The 17,511-nt window shown below is 42.6% G+C and overlaps 4 protein-coding genes across 4 annotated transcripts; 1 reads left to right on the top strand and 3 right to left on the bottom strand.

Moving 5' to 3' along the window:
- Positions 1 to 8,633: 8,633 nt before the first annotated feature.
- On the bottom strand, positions 8,634 to 9,242 carry J3D65DRAFT_602090 (uncharacterized protein; the record flags this gene model as incomplete). Its single annotated transcript, XM_066798091.1, has 1 exon — positions 8,634 to 9,242. The coding sequence occupies one exon, from the start codon at positions 9,240 to 9,242 to the stop codon at positions 8,634 to 8,636; it is 609 nt and encodes a 202-aa protein (XP_066657370.1).
- Positions 9,243 to 10,033: 791 nt separating this feature from the next.
- On the bottom strand, positions 10,034 to 11,241 carry J3D65DRAFT_310800 (uncharacterized protein). Its single transcript, XM_066795270.1, has 4 exons — positions 10,861 to 11,241; positions 10,714 to 10,799; positions 10,555 to 10,637; positions 10,034 to 10,482 (listed from the first exon to the last, which is right to left on the bottom strand). The coding sequence occupies exons 1-4, from the start codon at positions 11,110 to 11,112 to the stop codon at positions 10,235 to 10,237; spliced, it is 669 nt and encodes a 222-aa protein (XP_066657369.1). The 5' UTR covers positions 11,113 to 11,241; the 3' UTR covers positions 10,034 to 10,234.
- Positions 11,242 to 12,973: 1,732 nt separating this feature from the next.
- Positions 12,974 to 14,182, top strand: J3D65DRAFT_310773 (uncharacterized protein). The gene has a single exon (XM_066795269.1). It carries the CDS (start codon positions 13,205 to 13,207, stop codon positions 13,988 to 13,990), a length of 786 nt encoding a protein of 261 aa, XP_066657368.1. The 5' UTR covers positions 12,974 to 13,204; the 3' UTR covers positions 13,991 to 14,182.
- Positions 14,183 to 14,241: 59 nt separating this feature from the next.
- On the bottom strand, positions 14,242 to 15,074 carry J3D65DRAFT_602089 (uncharacterized protein; the record flags this gene model as incomplete). The annotated part of the gene is made up of 2 exons (XM_066798090.1): positions 14,242 to 14,511; positions 14,580 to 15,074. 2 exons carry the CDS (start codon positions 15,072 to 15,074, stop codon positions 14,242 to 14,244), a joined length of 765 nt encoding a protein of 254 aa, XP_066657367.1.
- Positions 15,075 to 17,511: the final 2,437 nt, after the last annotated feature.

Raw genomic sequence — 17,511 nt, 5'->3', positions numbered from 1 at the left:
TACTACTACTAGAATTACTATATTCTAAGTATATATTTTAGTAATATTATAAAATTAAATATTACTAGTCCCTTAGTCTAGTTAAACTTATAAAGCTACTCTTTAAGTTATAAAGGGAGTAGGTTTAAATCCTACTATATATAAATATAATATTCTTTTTAAAATTAAAATATTAAGAACTCTAAATTTTTTAATTATAAAACTTAAATTTTACTTTTTAATATTAGTATTATAATAAAAAATTAGAAATAGATAAATATTATAATCCTATTACTAGAATAATTATATCTTATTTTACTATAGTTTAGTTTTATTTAGGATTATTAGAATAAATCTAGTACTATTATAGTATTTATATTATATTTCTACTTTACTTAATTATATCTCTTTCTTTAACTTACTTTACTAGAGAAACTAGAATAGTAGTAGAAAAGTAATTATATCTTATTTCTTAATAGTTAAATTCTATTAGGGATCCTAAATAAGAATCTAGTATTATTATAGTATTAGTATTATATCTCTACTTTATTTATATATATACCTTTCTTAATTTTACTTAAACTAGGGAAAGTAAAATAATAGTAGAAAAATAATTATATCTTATTTTACTATAGTTAAATTTTATATAGAATTAGTAATATAAATCTAGTACTATTATAGTAATAGTATTATTTTCTCTATTTTACTAGTATACGTACCTTTCTTTATCTTACTTAAACTAGAAAAAGAAAAATAGGAGTAGAAAGATAATTATATCTTATTCTCTTTTAGTAAAATTTTATATAGTATTATTATAGTATTAATATTATATCTTAATTTCTCTACTATATAGGCCCTTCTTTATCTTATCTAAACTAGATAAATTAAATTAGTAGTAGTTAAATAATTATATCCTATTCCCCTATAGTTAAATATAGCTAGGAATTACTATTAAGAATATAGTATTATTATAGTATTAATATTATATCTTAATTTTACTAGTATTTAGGCCCTTCTCTATCTTATCTAAACTAGAGATAGTAAATTAGTAGTAAATAAATAGTTATATTATATTCCCTTATAGTTTAATAGGGCTAGAAATTATAGATAGAAATATAGTATTATTATAGTATTACTATTATATCTTAATTTTACTAGTATATAGGCCCTTCTTTATCTTACTTAAAGTAGAAAAATCTAATTAGTAGTAGTTAAATAATTATATCTTATTCCCCTATAGTAAAATATAGCTAGGAATTAATATTAAGAATATAGTATTATTATAGTATTAATATTATATTTTAATTTTTCTAGTATATAGGCCCTTTATCTTACCTAAACTAGATATATCTTATTTTACTATAGTTAAATATTACTAGGAATTATTATTAAGAATATAGTATTATTATAGTATTAATATTATATCTTAATTTTACTAGTATATAGGCCTTTCTTTATCTTACTTAAGGTAGGAAAATCTAATTAGGAGTAGTTAAATAATTATATCTTATTTAACTATAGATAAATATTACTAGTAATTATTATAAAGAATCTAGTATTATTAAAGTATTAGTATTATTTCTCTATTCTACTAGTATACGTGCCCTTCTCTATCTTAACTAAACTAGAAAAAGTAAATAAGTAGTAGATAAATAGTTATATCTTATTCCCTTATAGTTAAATATAGCTAGAAATTATAAATAGGAATATAGTATTATTATAGTACTAATATTATATCTTAATTTTACTAGTATATAGGCCCTTCTTTATCTTATCTAAGGTAGGAAAATCTAATTAGTAGTAGTTAAATAATTATATTATATTCCCCTATAGTTAAATATAGTTAGAAATTATTATTAAGAATATACTATTATTATATAATTTATATTATATTAGAATTTTACTAGCGCGCGCGTACTTCTTTATCTTACTAAAACTTTAAAAATAAAATAATAGTAGAAATATAATTATAACTTATTCCCTTATAGTTTATTCTTCCTTTAAGTTATTAATATAAATCTAGTACTATTATAGTATTTATATTATATCTCTATTTTACTAGTATATATACCTTTTTTTATCTTACTTAAACTAGAAAAAGTAAAATAGTAGTAGAAGGATAATTATATCTTATTCCTTTATAGTTTAATATAGCTAGGAATTATTATTAAGAATATAGTATTATTATTATATTAATATTATATCTTAATTTTACTAGTATATAGGCCCTCTTTCTATCTTATCTATACTAGAAAAATTAAATTAGTAGTAAATAAATAGTTATATCTTATTCTACTATAGTTAAATATTCCTAGTAATTATTATTAAGAATATAGTATTACTATAGTATTAATATTATATCTTAATTTTACTACTATACGCGCCCTTCTCTATCTTATTTAAACTATAAAAAGTAAATAAGTAGTAGATAAATAGTTATATCTTATTCCCCTATAGTTTAATAGGGCTAGGAATTATTATTAGAAATATAGTATTATTATAGTATTAATATTATATCTTAATTCTACTAGTATGCGTGTTCTTTATCTTACTTAAACTAGAGAAAGTAAAATAGTAGTAGAAAAATAGTTATAACTAATTCTCTTCTAGTTTATTCTTATTTAGAATTATAGATATAAATCTAGTACTATTAGAGTATTTATAATATATCTCTATTTTACTAGTATACGTGCCTTTCCTTATCTTACTTTTAATATATAAAGTAAGATAGTAGTAGAAAAGTAATTATATCTTATCTTATTATAGTTAAATTCTTTTTAGAATTATAGATAAAAGTCTAGTAGTATTATACTATTAATATAATAGTAGTATTATAGTATTAGTATTATATTATTTTTTACTTATACGCGTTTCTTACTTAAACTAGAGAAAGAAAAATAGTAGTAGAGAAATAATTATATCTAATTTTTTAATAGTTTATTCTTTCTTAGACTTATTAATATAAATCTAGTACTATTATAGTATTTTTACTATATCTCTATTTTACTAGTATATATACCTTTCCTTATCTTACTTTAACTAGAAAAAGTAAAATAGTAGTAGAAAAGTAATTATATCTTATTTTACTATAGTTAAATTCTTTCTAGAATTATTAATAAGAATCTAGTACTATTATAGTATTAGTATTATATCTCTATTCTACTTATATACGTACCTTTCTTTATTTTACTTAAACTAGAGAAAGTAAAATAGTAGTAGAAAAAAATAAGGTTTAATAAATAATTATATCTTATTAAAATATAGTAAAAATTTATCTAGGTAGTAATTTTATAATTTAATATTAATATACTAATAATATCTTATCTTTACTTTATCTTTTAGTAGGTTTCTTCTAGTAGACTTTTATCTTAAAATTAAGATTTATTCTACCTTACTCTATTCCTCTTCTAGTATTTAAGTAATAGCTACCTAATCTATTTCTCCTTTTTAAATATAAACTAATATATCTCTTATTAGCTTATCTTAATCCTCCCTCCTATCTATTTCTAGCCTTTTATTTAAAGAGTATAATTAGTCTCTTAGTTTCTATACTTATAGAATAGATAGTAGCTAAATAGAATCTATTCTTAACTAGCCTAGAGTTCTTAGTACTTTATTAGAGGTATATTAAAATCCGCCTAGTCCCTTCTAGTCTTAGGCTAGTACTTCTACCTAATTTTAATTTTAAGCCTAAAAACGCTCTAGATAATATTAATACTATAATAAAATTATAAAGTTTTTATCTTACTATTTCTCCTTAGGCTTTTTTTAAAATAGGTACTTTAAGAGGTATTTCTTTAAATATAAGATATTCTAATACTCTTTCTTATAAGATATTAATTAATATCTTCTTAGTCTATCTTTATATATCTAAAAGAATAAGTTAAAATTCTAAAACTATTATAATTAGTTTACTTACTCTCTTATTATAGTAAGTATTATCTACCTCTATCTAAATTTATAGGACTTATTTATAGCTTATTTAATAGTATTTATATACTTCTATATCTAATCCTAAAGATTATATTAAACTTAAGATACTATCTTATTTAGGCTAGCTTTAAATACCTATCTATATTTATAATTTACCTAGGCTTTAACCTTACTAGATCTATAAGCTTTAAGTTATTAGTATAATATAATTATATTAGGTTTCTTTTTATATACCTATTAGATCCTAAAGTATCTACTTATATAAGGCTATATTAGGAGCTATTTAGATAGACTATATTTAATTATAGAGTTTAAATATATTTTTCCTTATAGCTTCTTTAATACTATATTTAAAATAAATATTATAAAAGATAAGGACCTCCTCTAGATAGTTATTAGGACTTCTAGGTCTACTATTAACTAGATAGAGATATTAGCTAAAAGCTAGAAATAAATTAGTATTTTTATAAAAAGATTATATTCTTCTTACTTAAAAATTACTTTAAATCTATATTAACCTAAATAGTACTAAAGCTATTTCTATAAATATATTTCTAGTAATTTTCCTAGCCTATTAGCTCTTTAATAAGTTAAAAAAACCTTTAAAAGACTAGGAGATAGATAGATATAGTCTCCTCTTTTATAAAGATCCTACTAAGGATATAAACTAAAATATTATATTAATAAAATATTCTTATTAGCTTTTTAAATAATATACTTTTTCTATATTTCTAATCTATTATTATAAAGATAATCTTATTTAACTTACTTATTTAAATAAGTTTAAATAAGAGATCTATATTAAAGTATTTTAGTTTTTAAAGAACTTAGGCTTACTCTTTAAAGAAATAGAAAACTTAAAATCTATATAGTTTAAAATAGGCGGCTTAGATATATACCTTAAATAGATTAGTATTAGAATATTAATATAGCTTTTTTCTATACTAAATCTTAATTCTAATACTAAGTTTTATACTTATACTAAATAGCTTTTTTATCTAATCTATAAGGATTTAAAAGAAGCTAATCCTATATTATAACTATTTAAAAATAGCTAATATTTATAAAGTAAATATAGATCTCCTTAATAGACTTTATACTATATATATTAAGAAATTTCTACTAGTAGATATAATCTTTAACTCTTCCTATAGCTTAATATTAGTACTTTAAAATTATAAAATTAATATAAAGATATTCTTATTAACTTTTCTACTAAAATTATAGGGTCCTTAATTCTTCTAAGAATTCTAATAATTTTATTTATTAGTTTTAGTAGTATTTTACTTAGTAGTAGTAGTAGGTACTAATAAACTCCTTTAAAATATACCTATACTTATAGGAAGCCTATATAGTTATCTAGGATAAAGAAAGTTATTTTAACCTTATATAAAAGCTCTTAATTTTACCTATATCTTCTTAGGACCTAGTATTTAGATTAAAAGAGCTTACTAGGCCCTTACTTATAATTAATCCCTTTTTAAATATTAACTTTATAATAATAATAGATTATTTATAGCTTACTATAATTTACCCTTTATAAGAGTATATATTCTACTATACTATATTTCTTCTATAGTTCTTTATAGCCCTATTTTATAAGTTCTTCTAGGAGTTAAATATTAAATCCCTAAATTAGTTAGAATAACTTAAAGAAGTAAGGACTTCTAGCTTAAAAATTTAAGTAATAGGTAAATATATAATAGACCCTATTAGTATCCTATTATAAGAATAATAACTTAGTAATAGTCTAATAATAATATAATATTAATATAAAAAAGTCTTCCTTACTAGATTCTACTAATATAAAAGTTATAGTAAATAAGTTTCTACTTATTTAGTATAGGCTTGCCCCTTCTAGAATTAATTCTTTATTTTAATAAAAATAGAATTTATTTTCTTTTTATTTTTATTTATTTCTTCTAGGTTAATTAGTCCTTAGATACTATTTAAGATTCTAAAAGTATTAGAATCTATATATTAATAATAGAAGTTAAGAACTCTCTTATTAATATACTAGTAATACTTTACTTTATTATAGTAGAATATTATTTATAAGCTATAGGTATTTTTAAGGAAGGGGCTAATTATTTTATCCTAGCTATCTTATTAGATAAAAGAATATTATATCTATTAAATATTAATATTATATTTATAATATAATAATATTCCTTACCTAATTTTTAGTTATAATTTTCTTTATAGCTTATAATATCTCTTTAAAGTATAGGAAAATATATATATATCCTAATTTATATATTTTAAAATAGTAAGGAACCTTATCTATAAACTCTATAAAGTAAGCTTATAGACTATTCTAAGTACTAGGTACTCTAATAGTAAGAGTTTTAGGCTTTAAGAAATAATCTATTAATATTATAATATTATAAGAATCTTTATTTAATACTTATAAATTCTAGTTAGGCTATATTCTCTTCTACCTTATAAGCCTACTATAATAGCTTATCTTTAATTCTCTACTATTAATTCTCTTAAGTAATATTAACTATAATATTTTTATTCTAGAGATAATTTTATATTAGAAGAGATAGTCCTTAAAAGGGATATTTTAAAAATCCTACCCCTTTATCTAGAGAATATTAGAAAATATATTAATATTATATTATTTTAACTTACTTATTTCTAAGAGTATAGTATTATCTTTTAAGAAATAAGTAGTAGGAGTTTTATATTTAAATTAAACTAAGAGCTTAGCTAAGAGAGGTATTAGCTTATCTAAGGAAAGGTCCTTTATATAGTCTATATAGGGTCTATATAGGGTCTAAGCGCGCTGATATTGCATCCTTAGCTGAGGTTTTAGCATTATTAGGTGAGCTATAGCCTCGCCGCCGGCGTTATCCCGCCGCCGGCGCACTTCTTCGCCCGCCCTCCCGTCAACGCGCCTCTTCTCGTTTCCCACTCTCATCCTCTCTGCTGCACCGTCCTCTCTTCATCCCCCAGCTTCACCCTCTCTACTTCTCCGCTGCATCTCTCTGCGACACCCTCCCACCTTCGTCCGCCGGCTTCATCCATCAGCTCCGTTCGCTCACATTTTGCCGCCGGCGGCGGAGATGGTCCATCTTGCCCTGCATGTCAACCCATTGGCTCCTCGTATCTGCCCATCTTGGATTGTTGTTCCAGCCTGTGCCGCTTGCTCGAATTGCCTGGAAAGTCAAAGGCCCGACCTGGTACTTTGGTCCTTGACGACGAGTTTCTGGTTTGCACGCGGGAAAGCGGTTTGTGGCTATGTGACCGGGAGCGCCGGTCGGTTGGTCGGTTGGTCGGTCGAGGTGCTGCAGGCGACAGGAGGTGGTCTTGACGATGCCGTTTCTCTTTTGCCTTTTGAAGACCTACCCGCGGATGCGTGGTCAGTTTGCATCCATCATCTCGAGATTGGAGCTGATCGACCGGCGTACTCGAGCCTCTGTTCCAAATCCTTTGTGCCGACCAAGTCTACCAACACCCAGGACACCCCTTAGTCCTTAGAGTCAGCGTCTGGTCGCGCGAAGACAGCTTTTGGCCCTTGGCTGCTCAATTTGCACGACTGCTACAATTTTTGTCCGTAGTCAGGGCCGATCAACCTTGTCGTTCAAGCGTCCTCGTCGCCGTCCTCCTCCATATCGCCTTCTCTCACGACGGGTGCCAACTTGTGTGCCTCGTCCGCAGGGTATGAATGTTTCGCTTTGTATTTTCCTGCCGACTCTACGGTTTCTGCGCAGAGACCTTGACGCGCTACTTGGCCGCGTCTCTTGGTACACACGGGTCCGTCCGTCCGACAAGGAAAACAAAGGCCACGGCACCCAAGCAAGACATGGAGCAAATGGATCGCAGAAAGAACTCTTGTGATTTCGAGAATGTGTAGCCAGAGACACACGCTGGATGGGACTGCTCCACCTGCAATTCAAGCCATATTGCGCCATATTCTCCTTTCCTCTCCTCTGTACGTTTGCGAACAGAAGATTAAACAGGCTGTAAATGTCTTCATGGACTGCGCAACAAGAAACGAAAGGATGTTTAGAGGCGGAGCACAGCGATGGCTCGGTCGGATTGATTGGCAAGTAGACTGCTTTGGAGCGTTAGTCCGTGCTGACAGGGTGGAGGGAGAAAGTACCTCAACAGCCATGAATACCACCCATGGTCCTAGGTTGGTACTGGTTTGGTCCGATGCTCGGGTATAGGGCAGATGTGATGATAATCTGGCCCATGAGACTAACACGGGCAGTGAGCTTCTTGCGGAGAGGGGACATGGCGAGTCCAGCTTTCCAGGCCGCTGGTTTTGAACAACCACCCGCCAAGGGTCAATGTGACGGCCTTGATGGCGTCGGTCAACGCGGTCGCTGCCTCCGAGACTAGAGCTTGAAGGGAGTCGTCGGTGACTTTGGTGAAGAAGATGTCTGTGTGCTCTTCGAGTCCAATGTCGTGGCGTTCCTCGTCGGAGACAAGCACCCATCCGTCCCCGTCTGCATCCGCACCCATGCTGGTTTGTCGATGGAGGGTTGTCAGCCTTGTGAGAATGACGGCGAAGGTGAGAGAAGATGATGATGAAGACGAAGAATCCAGGGTTTTCTAGAAAGAGAGGATTTCACATTTCTCTTGTGTGTGTGATGTGGGCAGGTGCGTTACTCATCCATCCACCCATCACACCTGCCATTTTTGCATCTCGACCTCTCCCTCTCCCCCCCTCTCTCCACCACCACCCGACCTCATCCTCATCAACCACATCATCTCCTACTGACCTCGCCCTCGCCCTCACCCTCGCCTTTGCCTTCGCCCTTGGCCTGGCGCTGTCCAGTGCTGCGTCGAAGCTCGCACGCGCAAAGTTCGCCGACACGCGCCGCCAAATCTCCTCCCTTTCCGTCCTCTTCCTCACCACCACGACGCACCATCTCCTCTTCCGAGCGACAAACGAAGACCCGATCCCTCGCGCGACCGCATTGCCCTCTCTGGCGTCTCAACACTCGCCGTGTCCATCGCCCATGCATGTCCCTGCCGCAGGATCCCGAAAGATGGAAAGATGAGCAGCAACCTACCACAACGTCCGCCGCATGCGACCGCGCCACCGTCTCGCGAAACCTCGCCCGCCTTCTCGCGACGCGCTCCCGAACCGCGCCGCAGCGCTCGGGTCCAGTCCACCTGGCTGCGAACACAGAAAATGGAGGGAAACAAACACAAGACTGTTGGAGATTATCGTGGATGGCTGTGTTGGCTGCGGGTGTGTATTGCCTCAAATCGCCGCCCTCTTGCTCGGCTGAGCTGTGCTTGCCAAGTGTTTCCGCCGTCCGTTGGAACAGCGGTTCCCTTGAAGGCAGGCCAGGGCCAGGGCTCGCCATGTCTGACGACGCGTCTGTTGCGTTGCTCCAGAAGCTCTTGTTGGATGCGCCGTGCTGTGCTGCGCTGCGTCTGCGGTTTCGTCACCGGCATTAGCGGGCCGTGTGCGGGCCGCTGAAGAGAAGCGGAGCATCGTACAGGGCAGAGGCAGTGGAGAGAGGACTGTTTTCTCCCCGGATTCCCAAACAGGCCTGCCTTGGATTTCCTCAAGGCTCTGCCGACTCACCATCTTCCCAGTCACTCTCGCCCCCGACCGCCGCTGCTCGACGCCTCAAATGGCTTCACGACATTCGCTCTGACCAACGCCGTCCCGTAACCCTCCCGCATCCTCGCCATCGCCGCCCCAAAGCCCAAGCTATCGAACAGCCCATGCCCCTACGCAGCGCATCGTATTTGTGGCCGCGCGCTGATTGGGATACGTCTCGAGACCCGGAAAACTGGTAGGAAAGCACTTGGGGTGCGATGGGGAGGAAAAGCCTGAAAGTTCTCCGGCGATGAGACACTGTCCAGTATGTGTCAGCGGGGGCACCGCAGGCGGAGGTGCCCGCCGGGCCCACATGACATCATGCATCACGACACTCCACAGTGACATGGAGTTGGCACCGGCAGCGCAGGCACTGTGCGCATCAGAAGAACGAACGAAGAACAGAAGAGAGTGAATTTGCTGGTCGAGTTCATGACCTCGTTGACCAACATGGCCATAGAAAGTCGGCGCGGTTCTAGATGGCCACGGTATTGGTTTGGGTTTGTGTGGACAACCAGGCTAAGCAGGCGGAGCAGGCGTGGACGGGGTTCGAGGCAGGACGCGAGGCCAGTAAGACGCAGCAGGGCGCGGTTTTGGCTTGACGAGAGGAGAGACAGACCGCCAGGCGGGAAACGATGTTTTGTGTAGGCTCTACAAACACCAGCGCCGACGTCAACGATTTGGAGGCATCAGGGTTTTGTGGTCGCGCCCCAAGTGTTTTCTCCTCCAGTCCGCAATCCCGCCCGCTTTCTAGCAACCATACACATCCAAATACCCGCCCTTTTCCCTCCCCAGCGCAATTGCAGCTGTAGCAGCACAGACGTCGTGTCCGTGCATTTGCATTTCCATCTCCACCAGCTCGGCGGCCAGGACCACTTCTTCTACTTCTTCTTCTTCTTCCACACGCTGGCCGGCATCATCCGCGTTGGCTCCTCCTCGTGTAGCGGCGGCGGTCGACGCCTTGTCATTCGTCGTTTCCGTCATGCCTGCAGTGGCGGCTGCGGCGCCACGGTGCAAGCGCACCGTGGCGCCGCAGTGAGAGAGGTCGATGAATCCTTGGCTTTTTTGGCTGCGGCCGTGGCTGGACGTCGTCGCCGTCGTCGCCCAAGGAAGTGGCCGCCAAGATTCATTCTTCGTCTGGTTTTCATGGGTCCTTGTCGAGTCGGATGAGCGTGCTGATTTGGAAGTCGAACACGGCGTTGACAGGTGGCCGTGGGAGGAGAGCATACCGAGGATGAGGATGAGACTGCGGATGCTGCATCTGACGCTGGTCGTTCAATTTTGATGGCAGCGACGGAGCTCCCATCATTGCGCGCTTGTACATCAGCAGGGAGAAGAAATGATCAGGGGGAGGGACAATGTGGATTCTCTCTCACGTATCTATGCTGCTGCCAAAAGGAAGTCATCTGCACGTGGTCCCGGAAGCGTGGCTCTATGCATGCATTTCTTGAGCAGAAATTTCTGCATGTAAGGGGCGAGGGCATGGCAAGCCAGTAGGGCGCTGAAGAGACGCGCGACCGCAGGCAAGGGGGAAGAATGAATGTAAGGAGGCCTTGACCAATTGATTGCAGTCTCCATTCTTGGACCCCTTCAATTTCACGTCGACGCCGTCGCTTACCCCTGCCCATCTATGTAGCTTTGGCTGGATCCTTTGCGTACATGGTTTTGGTGCGACTCGGTCACGGTAGATGTAGTCGGTTGGTCAGTCGGTTGACTAGCGAAGTCAACAAAATCTCCAGTCATCACAAGGCCGTCATCTTGTCCACAATCCAAGTGCGCTTGCTTCTCTTCCAAGTTTCGCGGCTAATCGCCGAGAGAAAGCAACTCATGAACTCGGTTTCGTAGAAATGGAAGCGTCGTGCACAACAGCTTGCGCGTCTTAAATCCTTAGGGGCATGCCTGGAGAAGCACAGCCCGTGCGAGTAGCTTGACGCCGGGCGGCAGATGCAGCAGCAGGATGAGGCCTGCGCCAGCCACTGCCCGTCCCGTCCAACCGCAAGTGTAAGAAGCGCCTGAGCGCAGCCAGGAACCCCACTGGTTTCGAAGCGTGACTCGAGGTTCGAGTACGAGTTCGAGTCCGAGAGCGAACCCATGGCAGTCGACGGCGGAGCATCCAGCCGTCCGGCGTCCTTGCCAGGTATCCGACGCTAACGAACTTTTTGCTGGCAGCGCACTCGGTAGGTAGGTATCAAGAGGCGGCAACAGCGCCTTTCGTCCGCCAATGTACAGACCCGAAGCGCGGGCACTCGGTCCACGCCTTGTGGAAACCAAGGTGTCAGAAGCCGGACTGTTGGTCGAGAAGCTCCGCGTCTTGGACGGCCTGGACCGCAAAGCAGCCGAGAAGACCGAGGCCGTCGCAAAAAAGGCGATGGATGGCATTTTGATAGGAAAAGAGGATGGTATGTTTGCGACGATTTGCTCGGGCGTTGGTACTAAGAACGAGACCTGTCCTGTCCCACACGTCTGTGGCTCATGCCGCCGAGTGTTGTTAAAGTTCAGGTGGCGATCAAACTGCCTCGAAGAGTTAGTTCAATCGGTCTCAGGGCAGGGGAGCTTTCTTGCTCGCTTAGTCAGAAGTATGTTTCCCAGACCATCCATGGCCACGTCCTTAAGTATGCAGCTCCCTCCATATGGGCAGCCCTTCCTCAATGACGACGGTAGACAGGGTTATCCTTTCGCCGGCAAAAGGTCTGCGGCCACAATGAGGTGGGTGTCGCCCATGGGCGTGTGCGGGTAAGGCGGAGGGTGGTAGTTGGCGCTGGCGTAGAGGTCGAGAGATAGGATATAGAGAGGGGCTTGCCGGAGCGTCTGCAACAGGTCAGAGAAGAGCAAGTGGAAATGGAGTCCAATGGGCAAGGTACCTATGTACCGGTAGATCTGGCTCGGCTTCAACAGCCAGTGCGGGCCAGACGCTGGCAGAAGTGCTGGCATGGCATGGCATGGCATGGCTCAACAGAAATGGCCGATGATGTTGGGGTTTTCGTCTCTTTCGAGTGCCCGGACTGGCTCAATTGACTGGAGCTTGTGGGTTGCTGGTGTATCCCGTTAGACGTAGGAGCTCTGCGGACTCGCCGCCGGCGATGGCATCTCCCTGCGACAGATGGGGAGACGGGACGTTCCTTGGGGTAAACGCTGGAACCCGACCGGGCTCAATCGGATAAAGAAAGAGCGGAGCGGAGCGGAGCGGAGTGCCGCCTGAGGTGCTGGGAGGTGAGGTGGGGTCCAGCCAGCCACAAGCCACCTCGCTTAGTCAAGACTGTCGCGGGGCGGTGCAGACTAGCGACGGGACAGTCTCAGCCACGGCCGGCCAGACTGTAACCTTCAGTTGCTGTTGCTACAACCAATACCTGTACCGTCCCGCGGGTTGCAGCGCCCGAAAGTCGACCTGACGCCACGGCAGTCTTCAGTTGCGTCGGGTCCGTTACGGACTGAATGACCTGAGCGAAGGAACATGGCAGCCCAGCTGGAAAACTTGCCGCACGTCCGCCATCCGTCCAAACAACCACCGACTGACTTTTCTGCACAGCTGAATCCCCGTCCGCGACTATCCTCCTCCGAGTACAATTCCTCCAAGTCGTCGTCCAAGACAACAAGCCCGCGCACACGCGCCCTTCCTATACTGCCTCATTGGCCTCGTCATTAGCTGGTTTCTCACGGTCCCTCCACCGTCGCCCGACACGATCAAGTTGACGTTGTCCAAATACAAGCCTGCCGACTTTTATGTGCTGGACAGATGCGGGCACTCGTCGTGCCGGGCATGAGCGACGAAGCCAAAGCGTGCCAAGGGCAGGTCCGCGAGGAATTCCGCATGATGAATCAGACGTGGCATCCGGCCATGTGCAAATCCAGGGCCTTCATGGATCCGTGGCAGTGCGACGCGATGCGCAAGATGGCCGAGCAGGAAAGGGAGAGGGCGATGGCCATGTGTCTGGCCTAAGGTACAAGCCAAAGGAATCAGGTCTTGTTGCATTCACGCCGCGAGCAATCCCTCACCCTTCTCCGCTCCGTCTCCCTTTTGGTCTGGCTCACCTCCAGTGCTTCTTCGGTTTCCATCATTCCACGCTCTACCTCTTCACCCGTCTCTATGTATCGCCTTTTGTCCACCAAGCTGAAGCCGTCTCTCCCGATTGCATGTCCCATCCTTACTCGTTCTCCTCCACCGCCACCAACACACTCGGGAGCATGATGGTAAACACAGTCTCGGCCAGATATCCCGCTTCATCATCGTCACCATCTCTTGCGGAAACTGTTCGGAGCATGGATCCGCGCGCCCACGACGCCTCGAAACGAGCCCCCGACCTCGTTGCCGTGGCCAAGGCGCGCCGCCACAACCACCACGGGGGGCGCTTCAGTATGCTCGACCTCAGCGGCCATGTTGTGCAAATCATCGGCTTCCTGGCGCTGCTGAATCCGGGAAACACGTACCGCAGTGATGAGGGGGTCGACGCGGCCAGCCCGGAGGCGCGCATCTTTCTTAAGCACGCCCAGTGTTCCCTTGATTCATGACTAGTGACAGTTGGACAAGGCAGCCTTTGCTTCAGCCCCGCCTCATTCCGCCACTGCTCATGTGGTCGGCAGCGATGATGACGATTCTCCACGCCCTCACTTGCTCGACCACTTCATCATGCCGCCGACTGCTGACTCGAACCAGCCGTGCAGACCACCGTCCATCCGGCCGACCCGTTGCAAGAAGCGCTCGGCAATTTTCAGCTCCTCCTCTGCTCCGTGTCGCCATCGCCAACGCCAGAACACCACCATCACCACCACCACAACGCCTCGACCTCGACATCCTCGGCCCTGAACAAAGCCTCGGACTTCAGACTCGTCGCGAAAAACCCTGCCGTACATGTCCAAGAAACGACGGCCTCGACCTCGCCTTTGAAGCTGCCAATGTGCTCATTGAGCTGCTTGGACCCCGACAGCTCCTTCTTGAGTTTGCCCGTGAGCCACGCCACTCCGTGGCCCCAAGAGGCCTTCAGGTTTGCCGGTATGCAGGCTCTCGAGGGCTTGTATGCAATCTCTGAGGGCTGGTTCAGTGGTCTGTTGCAAAGTCAGCTCTTGGGTCTCGTTTTGAGTGGGAACGGTCGGTACGTACGCGGAGCTCTTCCAACGTCCTTGACATGGCCTGCATCCTATCCTGCGCCATTTCTAACATCTTCCCCAGCTGACTGATGTCTTGGCCTGTGTTCTGAAACGTCCGCATCGACTCTATCTCCAGTGAGGAGATGATGCTTTGGAGCTCGCTGCTGGCGTAGATTCCTAGCGTGACGGAATCGGCCAGCTGCTGTTCCAGGTCTTGGAGGGCGGCGAACTGCTTCATCGTGTCGACGATCGTGTTGATTGGCATGGCGTGCTGGTCGCCTTCCTTGTGTGCGGTCGAGGAGGAGTGGAAGGAGAGGAAGACGCTGCTCTGTCGCACCCAGACGATGGCGATGACGCACACGACAAAGGAAATCAGCCAGACCCACAAAGTACACTGCCAGGTGCGGGTGCGGGTGCGCTCGTGCTCGGTACGAACAGCGCGCTCGCGCTGGGCGTCCATCATGTCGTTGTGGCGTTGGTCCATGGACGCGTCGCTCCCTGATCCCATCGCTGGGACGCTGCTGGAGGTGGACGACGGCCGAGAGTGACGACGGGCACGACGGCCGCGGTGTCAGGATGGGTCGCGGCGGTGGAGGACGAGGTGCAGAGATGGCCGAAGAAGAGAGTTTTGGAAAGAGAAAGAAAGAGAAGAGGGAGCAATCGACTTTCTAAATGGTTCTGCATTATTGCGTGTCTCAAGACTGCAGCTCTCTCCCGTCGACAAGGATACAAACAGCGGCGGACCAGATTCAACGACTGTTTGCGCATCCCTGCATCCTGTCTATCGCATGGATGGAATCGAGAGGTAGGTCAATGCCCTGTTTCTATTGTCTCAGTCAGACTCTCTTCTCGTGTCTTCCCTTCTCGCGTCAGCGGAATCAACATCGAAGGCAACTCGGGCTTCGAATGGGTTCATGGTACCTTGCCCTCCCCAACACTTCGACCCACACTTCAATTCCAATCCTCAATCTTTGTCGTCTGCAATTCATCTGCAATCATGATGCGCTCCAAAAACCAAAGCGGCCGCGGCAAAAGGCAGGAAAAGCTCCAAAATGCAAGTCTCGCTTTGCTCCATCGGTGGCATCATCACGCCATCCCGCCGCCCATGGCCGCCGCCAGGTTGCAGGTTTGGTTGACCTACGGGTGCTACCAATGCAACGAGTGAAAGGCAACAAATGCAAGCACCCGCCGAGACCACAAGTTTAGGAGCATGACTTATTTGACGGCAAGAGAACGACACATTGCGCCACAACATGGGTGAAATCCTTCCAGCTGGATCATTGTTGAATGCTGCTGCGGCTGTGAGCAAAAGGACCCCTGATCGTCCCCAAGGTTCCAAAAAGGGACATGGGCCACGGCCGCTACAAGTCGGAGTAAAATGTTTCGAGCTGCTTTTATGCCGTTGGCCGGTCTAAGTCTCTCGTCCTGGTGGTTCTGACCACAGTCGGTCTTCCGCAACAGAGCGGCTAGGGCTTTGGTGCAACCTGCCGCGCCGCCAGTCCACCACATGCATGAGTTAATTGAGACTGAGGCATCATCAAACGACACAGGAAGGGTTGCAGCTCGCCATCATCTAAAGCCTACCGTCAAATTTCGCTCCGCACGTTGTCGCCATTCTCTCACTCCAACTTAGACTTCCCATCTCTTCACAACCCACGACCATGTTTCCCACAAGCACGAGTGCTGGCAATGACGCTGAACCTGTCAAACGCCGTAAGGCCAAGGGAGGAAGACTGCAAAGGACAGCCGGTAGGTCTCTCCTTCATACCCCGATATCAGCATGTTAAGAGGCGTGCTAACAAGAGACCAAGACGTTTTTTGGCGTTATCATCAATGATGATGGCCCCGTTCAACACATTTAGTGGGGCTCGCGCAACTACTCCATCACCACAATCTGTCTCTAGATGGCGCATCACTCGTACACGCAGAAAATGCCAAATAGTGACGTTGAGTCACTCTTTATAAAGTTCAACATTGGCAGCGCCAACTCAAGATACCCGTAGAAGGCTACTTAAAAGCTGCAGGGTAGCCTGACCAAGTACATGGATGAAATGAAATGCGAAAGAGTGGCATAGTCAGCAGCAAACATGACAGGTAGGATGGCAGAGCAGCGGTCTAGTCTAGGCGCTTAATGACTAGGACAGTTAGGACATTTCACTGGGCCATCTAGATAGGGGTAAGTAGAAGAAGCCTGCTTGCTGTGCCCTGTACCTCCTGACGCTTACTGACGACATTATTTATACATCTATAGACACTCCCTATGTCCTGCCCGACGGCATCTGATGGCGAGAACGACATGAAAATTCTTCCCAATGTGCAGCCCCTTGCCGCGAGCCGGCAGCTCCGGGGCGTACAATCTGTCCTAGCGCATCAACGACATGCGTGGACCCCTTGGACAGTCAAAGGGATGAACACGACTGGGGTTTAGGTTGAGAGTCGGTAGAGAAGCATCATGTGTTGTTAGAAGAAGAATGGCAAATCGTGTGTCGAGGTAGAGGGAGCGTCCTTATGCAGCGTAAGAGTGAATGCAGGCTGCGAGAATTCGCAATCGGTAAAGAGGATGGTGACGACAGGTAAGCAACAATAGCGCATTATAGTATTACAGCATCCCTGTCTTCCTCTAGATCCTCAGGCCGGTACTGGAAACCGACTGGGGGAAGGTCGAAAGCGACACTACTCTAATAGACTAAGACATCATGGTTCGCTCGCTTGCGTACTTGTGCTCCCGCTCTGGGGTTTCCCCTTAGAAAGCAACAGTCCCCGGCTTTGGCTCGTCAGACTCCTGTCATTTTCGGGATGAAAACAAAGAAAAGGAAAACAAAACAAAACAAAACAAACTAAAACCCCTAATTGTCAAGCGTCGCCATCGCGCTTGCGCCGGCCCTCTCCTCCCCCACTACAAGGCTCGCCCCAGAGGAGAAAATTCCTCTTGTGGGTGCCCAGGC

Source organism: Phyllosticta citribraziliensis (assembly GCF_038025025.1).
Source record: "Phyllosticta citribraziliensis strain CPC 17464 chromosome Unknown J3D65scaffold_4, whole genome shotgun sequence".
NCBI lineage: Eukaryota > Fungi > Ascomycota > Dothideomycetes > Botryosphaeriales > Phyllostictaceae > Phyllosticta > Phyllosticta citribraziliensis.
Note: the sequence above shows the minus strand (reverse complement) of the source record. Positions and strands in the feature narration are given on the sequence as shown.

Excerpts from the sequence above, each read along its gene's own strand:
- J3D65DRAFT_310800 (XM_066795270.1), bottom strand. The coding sequence starts at position 11,112 with ATGGGCAGGGGTAAGCGACGGCGTCGACGTGAAATTGAAGGGGTCCAA. Across the intron at positions 10,800-10,860 it reads TTTGGCAGCAGCATAGATAC|CGCGCAATGATGGGAGCTCC; the intron begins GTGAGAGAGAAT and ends CTGATGTACAAG. Across the intron at positions 10,638-10,713 it reads CAGTCTCATCCTCATCCTCG|GACCCATGAAAACCAGACGA; the intron begins GTATGCTCTCCT and ends CGACTCGACAAG.
- J3D65DRAFT_310773 (XM_066795269.1), top strand. The coding sequence starts at position 13,205 with ATGTGCTGGACAGATGCGGGCACTCGTCGTGCCGGGCATGAGCGACGA.